Source organism: Austrofundulus limnaeus, unplaced genomic scaffold, assembly GCF_001266775.1.
Source record: "Austrofundulus limnaeus strain Quisiro unplaced genomic scaffold, Austrofundulus_limnaeus-1.0 Scaffold101, whole genome shotgun sequence".
Lineage (NCBI taxonomy): Eukaryota > Metazoa > Chordata > Actinopteri > Cyprinodontiformes > Rivulidae > Austrofundulus > Austrofundulus limnaeus.
The window spans coordinates 1,602,881-1,613,238 of NW_013952503.1; the positions used below are offsets into that span (position 1 = coordinate 1,602,881).

The 10,358-nt window shown below is 39.8% G+C and overlaps 1 protein-coding gene across 1 annotated transcript; it reads right to left on the bottom strand.

The window, feature by feature from the left end:
- LOC106521070 (MAGUK p55 subfamily member 7) lies at nt 1-9,535 on the bottom strand (the record flags this gene model as incomplete). The annotated part of the gene is given in 4 exon segments (XM_014013477.1): nt 1-1,847; nt 6,996-7,139; nt 7,738-7,846; nt 9,442-9,535. Coding segments are annotated over 4 exon segments (527 nt in total), but the record flags the coding sequence as incomplete, so codon positions are not given.
- Nucleotides 9,536-10,358: the final 823 nt, after the last annotated feature.

The following is a 10,358-nucleotide window of genomic DNA, read 5'->3' on the forward strand; positions in this document are numbered from 1 at the left end:
TGTTGTACCTGCAGTATTTATTTCAAAGATACATGTCAGAGGCACAAATCCTGAAAACATTGGAATCCTTTTAAATTCTGTTCCAGCTCACACATCACTGGTGTCAGACGTTACTTTGTTATACATATAAGTTAACATCTTTAACAAGTGACGCTTGATTTTCTTTAATATGAAATACAGTGTAAATTTACACAACTTGCCTGGTGAACAACATAATTTACAGAAAAAAATAAAAAATATATTCTGGAGACTGTACAAATCTGAATCTGTTCAATACAGGTGGCTAAAGGCAGATATTACAAGCAGAAAACAAATGTACAGACTAACTTAAAAAGGAAAATAGTGGTGAGGTGTGTTAATATCATTTTACTGAACATATTCCCTTTTTTTCTTAAAACCCACGAGGTTTACTCCATTAAAAAAAAATCACAGTTGGTGAACAAAATGGAAAACAAAAAAAGCAACACAAGCAGAAAAAAGGTAAAAAACTAATTTCAAGACATCACAAGATACAATGTGCTGTGATTATTTTTAGCTTTAGTTTAAACAGGAAGAAAAAAATCTTTTCAGAAATCTAATTTTTTTGTGAAAATATAAAAAAAAAAATTAAAAACGAATTAAAAAAAACTGACACAAGTAAGACTCTGACACAAGCAACAAATGAATGCTCATAAAATCAGGAGCAGCTTTTTTGTTAAAATCCTGGATGTGTGCAGCAGAGCCCCTGTTAGCATCCTTGTCTAGAGTTTTGTGTTTAAAGATATACACCTTAATAAAACCTTTTACTTTTTGTGGCTTTAAACAACAAAGCTGTTGTGCAGGGTACCTATGAAGGAAGGTTTTTCAAATGGCTTCCTAAATAAAATAAAATAAAAAAACATCTAAATTAAAAAGAAAACTTCTGGACATGGTTTGCAGGAGGGAAACGAGCAAAAAAGTAAAATTAAAAACTTTGATTCATGTAACCAAATAAAAATCTAAAAAACGGTGGCTACATTTTAGAACAGCTTTCTATGTTAATCACGAATCATATATAGAAAGTATATAAAAAGGTACTGAAAGACAAATATGGAAATATATTAATTTATATATATATATATATAAAACTACAGTTATTGCTCTGTCCTGAAAGTGTACCAAGAATTTATACTACAAGTTAATTCATAATATTTAAAAGATTTTAAAGTATTTGTCTCTCCCTGTTTTATCCTACAATGTTTGGTTCTTTAAAAAAACAAACTGTTCAACAAGAACTTTAATAGTTCCTTTCATTATTATTATTTTTTCCACAGGTCTACTGCGTTAAAAACAYTAAAACTGGATATGTGGTTGATGATGGTCCAAACTCTCATTCGATGCTCTGCTTTGATTGGGTGACCCAAACTGAAGCTCGAACCTACTTCCAGAGCCCAGATTCTGGACACAAGAACTCAGCTGTAAAAACTGTTAAAGTCTTGATAAAGACCATAGCTGTGATCTAAATCCACAGTGACCCCAAGAAAAAGGTATTTTTTTAAATTAGACTTGTATACAAGTCTATGTTGTCTTGTCTTTTTCACATTAWCCTCCAAATCAGCAGCCAGAACTAATAAAAAGTTTAAATTAAATGAGAAATAATAAGAAAATGCATGTTTTGCTCTTTTCCTCCTTTTCAGTCAAAATGGGTCTCAGGAGTGAGTCCAGCTGACTGGAACCCACTGAGTCTCTGTCTCCAGTCTCTTCAGTGCCTGCTGCAGCTCGCTGTATGCTGTGGAGAGGTCATCATTGACTATAACCTTCTCAAACAGATGACCATAATGACTCTCCATCATCTGGGCAGTGTTCACCATTTCCTGAAAGTCCTCCTCCTGCAGTGTGGAGAAAAGCAGAAAAAACAAAAAAAGAGGCAAAAGTAAATAAACTGTGATCTAWGCAAAGCTTGCTGTAAAATGTGGTACCCACACACAAACCCTGCTGCAGATTATGGACTACAACCTCAAGGAATTTTCATTATTTCCTCCACCGAATATCCCGTTCACCAGAAAAACAAAACATCCTCAAAAATGTACTCAAAATAAACAAAGGACAAAACACAACTCACATTTACAAGAGGCAGACATGAACAGTGTACATTTTTGGCTGACTGTATTTTTCTGTGTGACGAGGAAATGAGAGCTGGTGGACGACACGGAGTTTGAGGACATGAACCTGCTGCACTAAAATAAAACTGACCCAGATCAGTTTCTGAGATCTGCTAAAGTTTGGCTAAACCCATTATAGAACTGCACATCATTTGACTTTAACCTGAACGTTCTGGATGTGACTGGACTTCAACACCAGTGACTTTTGAGTTGGTTTCTAACTTGACCTCAAGCTTGAAGATACGGGGATAACTTTTGGTTTTAATTCAACCCCTGCCTAAAAATATGGAGTCACCATTAATAGTGAATTTTCTTACCACTAGGGGTGCACTGACCAATCAGCCCTGATTTCCTTAATTTTGGGAGTCTGGTGATCGGCCAATACTTACATGAGAAGCCGACCTTATCCACAGATTGATCTACCTCTGCAAAGGTCTGAAAATCAGCCACTGTCCCCTACTCAAGYTTGCATTTTTTTTCAAGGGTATTATTCAGTGTTTTTCAGTACAATAAAATTATAACATTGAAGGTGTATTGTGACTTTATAACACCTGACAGTGTCAGTTATCATAAAAATCAGTATTGACCAAAATCTGTATCGGCAGAGCAGGCTTTTTAAAGATCAGTGATCAGGCAGAAAACTGCAACTGGTGCATCCCTACTTTGAGCTGACCCTGGTGTCTGAGCTGCCCCCAATGCAAACTGAAAGTCTTGGCTCAAAGATGCCAACAGAACCACATCATCTGCATAAAGCAGAGATGATACCCTGAGGATCCCAAACCAGATGCCCTTCTCTTCATAACGGCACCATGAGATCCTGTCCATGAACAACACAAACAGGATCACAGTCTGCTGAAAGCTCAGCTAARAAATAAAATGTTTTTTAAGTCTGTATAAAAAAATCAGCAACAAATCAGTGTAAATAAACCTGATGCTTACTCTAAGGGTATATCAAAATAGTGTATTTTTACCAGGTCAGGAGTAAATATTTCCTACATAAGGCTTCTGTGATTATCAATAGAGCTCTGATGGTACCTCTGAGGTGGTCCCTCTGAGGCRTCCTGCTTTAAGCCTTGTGGGTTCTGGCTGGTCCTGCTCTCTGTGCAGCAGCAAAGCTGACATGGCTGCAGTTATTTAGCCTTCTGTTTTTACTGGAAACATCCAGCTCTACATTTCAGGACAGATATGGTTTTATAGTAAACCACTTTGGCAAACAGAAGATTATTAATACACACAAGACGCAAATTCATTCTGAGGCACTCAACCTCTTCCACAAACCTGCAGGATTCAGTCTGAGCGTGAGCACAAAACATGTTTCAAATCTGTGAACGGCTCAGTTTTTAGAGAGGCTTCTTTCAGCCAGGATTTACTTCAAAACATTTCTGCTTCATGACTGATTAGCTGCACAGCTAAATTTAGGCTTCCACTGGTTGTGACAGTCCACCAGAAAACCCTGTGCTTTTTCTGCCCAGCTGGCTGGCATTTATTTGAACACAAACACAAACCATCTTCTTCTCTGTTCTCACCAGTTTTATCAGGTTTTGTATTGAAAGTCAACAGGTCAACTTGAACACACATCTAAAGCAGGAAGATATTATTTTATTCTAAGCAATTGTTAATATATACTATATTTTTTGTATTTTGGTGGGGGTGCACGTTTGCTGTAAAAGTTAAGTAAAAGATCTTTCCACAGGGGACTGTAAAACCTTTCAGCACTTCAGTGGCAGCACGAGTCAGCCTCACGTTTTTCAGCTTTTTATACAACCACTCATGGTGTTTCCACAGCAGGATGCCAACTTTATTTTTCCTCTAAAAACACACGTTCTCAGTTTATAGTGGGGTCAAGAACCACACAGGTCATTCCTGGCCATTTATTTATTTTAATTCTCTATTTTTTGTGCTTTATTTATTGCACCATTCCCACTACATAGTTCTATAACATCTTTTCGTCTTACTTAAGAAAATTTGCTCTGAATCATGAGACTGAGGTCAGCAACAGGAAGTCAGACCAGATTAATTCTTATGTAAAAGAAACTGAAAACAACAGTTGAAACTGCATCGCTGCTGTCTTTTTTTGAATCCATATTTCAAAATAAAATACAAACAATTTGTGTGTATGCTTATGCTGCATGTTGCCATCTGTTTCCCAAACAGAATGACAAATTTTGACAGCATGTTTGTATAAATATACCCATACATTTATTAATAAAGCTAGGATTTTGACACCTTTGGTGAATTATTTTGTAATCACAGATTTATGCTTTTTCCTTTTCCTGTTGGTGTGGTGTGATTTTTGTAGATTGACTCTGCACCTGCTCTGCCATCCATCATAAAAAGTTCACATGTAATTTTGGCGGATTGCTGTGTGCACGTCTCCCTGCAGATGCAGTGTAAAGGCTCTTGTTGTCTATGATAGCTGTGTTTTTACTGCGAAGGTYGGAGCAGAACAGACAGTGTAAATCAGGGGTAAGTAGCAGGATACTTTAAAGACAAAGTTTAACTTGGACTTTAAACTCAATTAATCTGGAAGGACTGTTTTATTGCAAGCTTAAGATATTGTCTTGTCTTAAAACTACACAGAATTACAGGGATATTATGACCATCCATCATCTGTACCCAATTCTTCCTTTCAGGGTCACTGGTGCCCATATCCAGCAGTCACAGTGCGACAGGCGGGGTACACCCTGGACAGGTCGGAGGTCCATCACAGGGACACAAAGAGACAAACGAGACAGACAAACATTCACTCTCTCACTCACACCTAGGGACAATTTAAAGTTATCAATTAACCTAACAGTCATGTTTTTGGTCTGTGGGAGGAAGCCGGAGTGCACGGAGAGAACCCATGCATGCACGGAGAGAACATGCAAACAGAAAGGTCCCCAGGTGGGGATTTGATCCGGTGACCTACTTGCTGACAGGCATCAGCTCTACCAGCTGAGCCACCGTGCTGATATTATGACCACCAGTTGTAAATTGTGTTGTTCCCAAAACAGACCTGTCTTGTCAACACATTGATTCAACAGGATCTTTAAAAGTCTACTTTGGTGTCAGACATGAAACCATCATCATTAGATCATTTACGACCTGGACGTCACAAATTTTGGACTCCATGGGTCATACCCATTAATGCTTAAAAACCTGAAAAAAATCAACTTTACAGAGGCTTTTTGCAGATGATGTGGTTCTGTTGGCATCTTCAAGCCATGACCATCTTTTCCTGGGATGATTCACAACAGAATGTGAAGCAGTTGAAATGAGTCATCTCTTTTTGTCTGAGGACATGGTTCTCAACTGGAAGAAGGTGGAAAGCTCTTTCTGGGTCAAGGATCGGAGGAATTCAGGTATCTTGGAGTATAATCCACGAGTGAAGGTCAGATGAAGAGCTGGATTGACAGATTAGAGGAATTGCTCCAGTTTGTTGTTGTGAGAAGTAAGGACTGAACTGAAAGACAACATACTCTTTTTATAGATCTGTCTATACTCTGTTCACCTGTGATTTGATATATGGATCAAAACAAACGAAATCTCAAATAAAGTGGCCAAAATGAACTTCTTTTGTAGAGTGGCCAGGCTCAGCCTCAGCTGTGAGAAATTTGAAACATAGCCGATGTTCCTCTACATGAAAAGGATTCAGCTGAGGTGGTTCAGGCATCAGATTATGGTGCCTCCTGAAAACATAAGAGCTTTTCAAGCAAGTCCCACTAAGAACAGACATAAGGGCAGACCCAGAACTCACAGCCATTACTTTTCTACTTTGGCTTTGGAACACAATGGGATCCTCCAAGAAGAGTTAGACGATGTTGCTGGAAAAAGGAATATTTAGTTTTCCCTTTGGACCTTGTTACCTCCACAGCTCAACCACAGAAACATGGAAGAAAATAGGTGAATGGAAGATTTGTGGCCAAATAAACACCTCCTAGCAGTAAATCCTGGTGTCATGGCTTCTCCATATAGGTAAGACACATACCCAGCCATCATCATCACAACATACTCCATTACTCTGTGGACCAGTTCTGATGCTCACGTGATCATTGTAGGCACTGTTAGACACTCGTCAACACAGACACCTCACAGTGATGCAGTTCCAAACAAAAGCTATTTAAACATTGGATGGAGTAGTTACTTCCAAAATGCTTCCATGTTTTCATTTTGTTTTTGTTTAGCAGATGTTGAGAAGATTTTTTACGCGAGTAAGACTGCCTCAGGTCCAAAAGATCTGGGAAAACCATTATCCACGACTCCCACCCGTCCCCCCGCCCGACAGCTCACCACAGCACACCAGCTAACTGGTTTCATGTGTCCCTGTTGGTCATGGATAAAGATCTGTAAGGACTGACGTCATCACTCAGACACACCGCAGCAGGTCCAGATAGTGTTTCTATTATTGTGCTTTTAATCTGTGAGGTGGAGGTCATGGTTTTCTTCTGTGAAACCACTCAGCTAACAGGTCAGGACCGACTCTTATCCAACTATTCAAGTCATTCAGTCTTTACATTATTTTACCAGACTCTATGTACTATAAGTATGTCTATTTTTATTTATTCTTATTTCCTTAACACATAGTCCACTTGCTAAAATGTTTTCAACAGATTTAAATACAATTTAAAATATGTCCAAATGATTCTGAAGCTCGTTTAATATTCCTGCTTATTTTATTTCCAAATGATTTGCTTTACCCAGAAATTTTATACTACAGTATAACACAAATTCTTCACTAGGACAATTAAACATTCAATACACTTGATCTAATCTGAGCTGTATTTACATTTATGACCCAGTTTAACAGAACCAGCTGGAGTTCTGCACGAGTGTTAGTGGCTCTGTAAAAAAAACTCATTTATACTAATATGCAGGGAATTCTGAGTTTCTTACCGTGAATGGTTTAGAAGATCCTTTGTCATCTTTACTTGATACAATTTTGGCATTTTTTCTGGTCTCCCTCAATCTGTCAATGGTTGGAGGCTTCACAAACACAATGAAAGGTTTGAACTCAGCTGTCCGCAGATGCTTTAATGTCTGCAAGGAAACATCAGGGTAATTATGCAAACACAGATTCAGTCTGAACAATTCAAATTCAGTTTCTGGTGGCACAAGTTTCTTCCAAGTTGGAAAACTACTTAAATCATGTACGACTGAGTCGTGTCACATGAGGGCGAAAGCAAGTCATGCTGAGACTGGACAACGTACGAACAGCTTTAGTTCTTTTAAGGCCCAAGGCAAAGCAAAGGTGTAGGGTCCTCTCCTCTTCTATTCATTGTTTATATTGTTTAGTCCATGTTTATCTAAGATCTACTTACTGAGCTCTAATTAAGAGGTTTGCTGGAGCAAGAAGCTGACATGTGAGTCGAGTCTGATCACCACCACCCAGGACACAGAAGCCACACAGAAATAGGAAGTCTTCAAATAGAGGAAATTAACAGTAATTTCTTGTTGAAAATGACCCCAAGCCCCCCACATGAACCTAGTTTGGTAACATGGCAAACAACCGAGGAATCTAGGCAAGCCTGAGAAGGAGGAGACTGGCTCCTCAGAGAGAGGGAGGTAGAGAGCTGAAAATAATGGAAGCTGAAGGAGGAAGTAAGACTCAGATGAAGTCAGAAGTTTGTATACTCACATGAGGCTGGACATCTATCAGACACACTTTGTTCTTGGAGAGGACGGAGCGGATTGAGTCCAGACTGGTACCGTAGTAATTTCCTTTGTATTCACCAAATTCAATAAACCTGAGGGGTGAGGGAAACCAAACAAAAGCGATGAAGTGACCATACATTAGAAAAACATGCTTTTATTTTATTGTTGCATTCGCAGTTTGTTGCACCATTAAAATCTCATCTCAGTCTGGTTGATTATGTCAGCACGTCTGAGATTTGTCTTAGAAAAATGATGACGAAAACCTAACAACTCCCCACAGACAGGAGGATTACTCTTTTAACCACAGACAGATGTGGAGAAAAAAAAGCAACAGARTTCAGAAAACAGACTCTTTTTTTTTAAATAAATATAATCTACTCTCCTCATTCAATCAGTAACACCTGTTTGTTCCAGAAAGCCCACAAAGCTCTTAAAACACCAGAGCCTTCCCTGCTTTTAACCCGCAAGGATTTCAGCTCAACGAGCGACTGCACGAGTCTAAATAAACACTTTTCCACAAGATAATCTTCCCCCTGTCACACAGAACAGCCACGAGAGGATTCTTAGCTGGAAACAGAGGGAAAAAAAGAGGAAAGTGTACCAACATGGAAAGAACTAGAAGCTAATAGAATGGCCTGGTTTGCAGAGCCTGCTTAAGACAAGTGGCAGACAGAATGACTGCCTCTATGTGACTGATGCCAGGTTATAAAAAAAGAAAAAGTTTTATGGTAATTGCCCATGTAAGAAAGTTTTACTCAGCTTTTTTAATAGTGGTTTAAGTCTCAAACAAACGTCTCATACAGTTCTGAGGAATTCATTTAAAAGCTTACAGTAGCTTTTGTTGAAAAAGTCCCACCTTGGAGCATTTTCTGAGGTTTCACAAGGAAAAGAATCCAGATTGCAGTAAAGAATGGCAGCGTGGGTTGGCTGTAATGAGAGAATAAATTGTTGCCATTTTGACACAGAACAGGGTTTCTCTTGGGAAAGCTGTTCATGCTGAGCACACGTTGTTGTGGCCTCTTATTTCTGAGCGGAGCACATTGTTTCTGCTGTATGCAACGAGGCAAAACACAAACAAGTTCATCGGCATCCTGCTTCACTTTGCTGCCTTTTAATTTCACTGTGGACTGTTCCACTCATCCACCCCACATCACAGCTCTGTCCCTCATGCCTCCGACTCGGTGAAAAACATYGCATGCCTCAACCTGCACCGCAATATGTCCCAAATATACCGTTCTCCTGTCGTCCTGCAGCCCTCTATAAGCTCTCACTACCACAGGCTTCACTGCAGGTCACACACTGTATGGGTGTGTGTCTGCATGAATAAATGTTCTGCATGTGCACCCTACAGAGAGACTTTTCCTTCTCCTCTCTGGTTCATGTGAGACCCACAGAAAGGCATCAATCATTCTTAAGAGCATTACAACTCGCATTTCAATTTGCTGCCCACAAATGTGGAGGCCGGACGTGGTGTGGCTGCTTTCACAGACAAGCACCCAGGCAAGGAGGAAGTCCAGACAGGAGACCCTGGAGCCACTGTCTGGAGATCTGTTTCCAGAACAGGGTCTGGTCCTGTCATCACCAGCTCACACTGAGTTACACAGATGACACATGAGAGAGAGGAGGGTTTTTCTTCTTCTTTTTAAGATTCTTATCTTTTCTTTGCTTCAGTCACAGATGTACGTACTTGTTGTTGTGAATGTCAGCCTCAAAGAGATGCTTGGAAATGAAGTGGTACTCCACACCTTCGGTCTCATGGGTCTTCTTCGGTCGACTTGTATCTGAGAGAGAYGGAAAGGACAAAACAGAGGGAGGAGTAATTACTTCAAACCAAGACTAGATAAACTGGTCTGAACAGAGCTCTAACAGAACTGAGAGTCTGAATATAATCATTATAGACCYTGCCAGCTCTTGTATATATTAATGTGTAATAGCAATATAAAATAAAAAGCCTGCAGCGCTGCAGCTAGGACATTTAACAGTGTTTCAGTAAACTTGTCTCTTGCAATGTTGCAACAGTGTCTGCAGGACCAGAAGCTGCAGCCGTGAGTGTTAGTGGCTAAAGGGTAACTGAGTTTAGGAGTTCTCATTAAGGCTCTTAAAGCCTCGTGTGTAAAATGGGTGGTGGGCAGCACATGGAGGGAATGAGAGCAGGCTGACCTGCTAAACTTGTCAGGGGTCAGGGGGTCACCTCACACTCTGGCTCATTTCAGAAGCAGAGAAGTTCACAACGTGCAGCTCCAAAAYAAACTATTAAACTTTTATCACCTGCAGATAAAACTGCCAAATCCTGGTTTGTTCACCTCAGCAGTGTGATCAAGTGTTGTGTTCAGGTTGAGCCTCTTTAATGGACTGCTGCTTTAAAGGCTTTGACTGATCTACAAGGCCCACCGAAAACCAGCCGAGTGATTTATTAACCAAACTGTCAGAGAAAACATAGAAGAAGATCGATGGCTTCATGTCATCAGCAGCAGGTTGGAGGTGAGTTTTGATGAGATAAACTGATGCCTCTCATTCAGAAATCAGTACGACTCTCCAACAGCCTTTATGTAGTCGGAGCAGCAGCACCAAGCAGGTTTTATTTTAGCATCTGCTCTGTGGCAC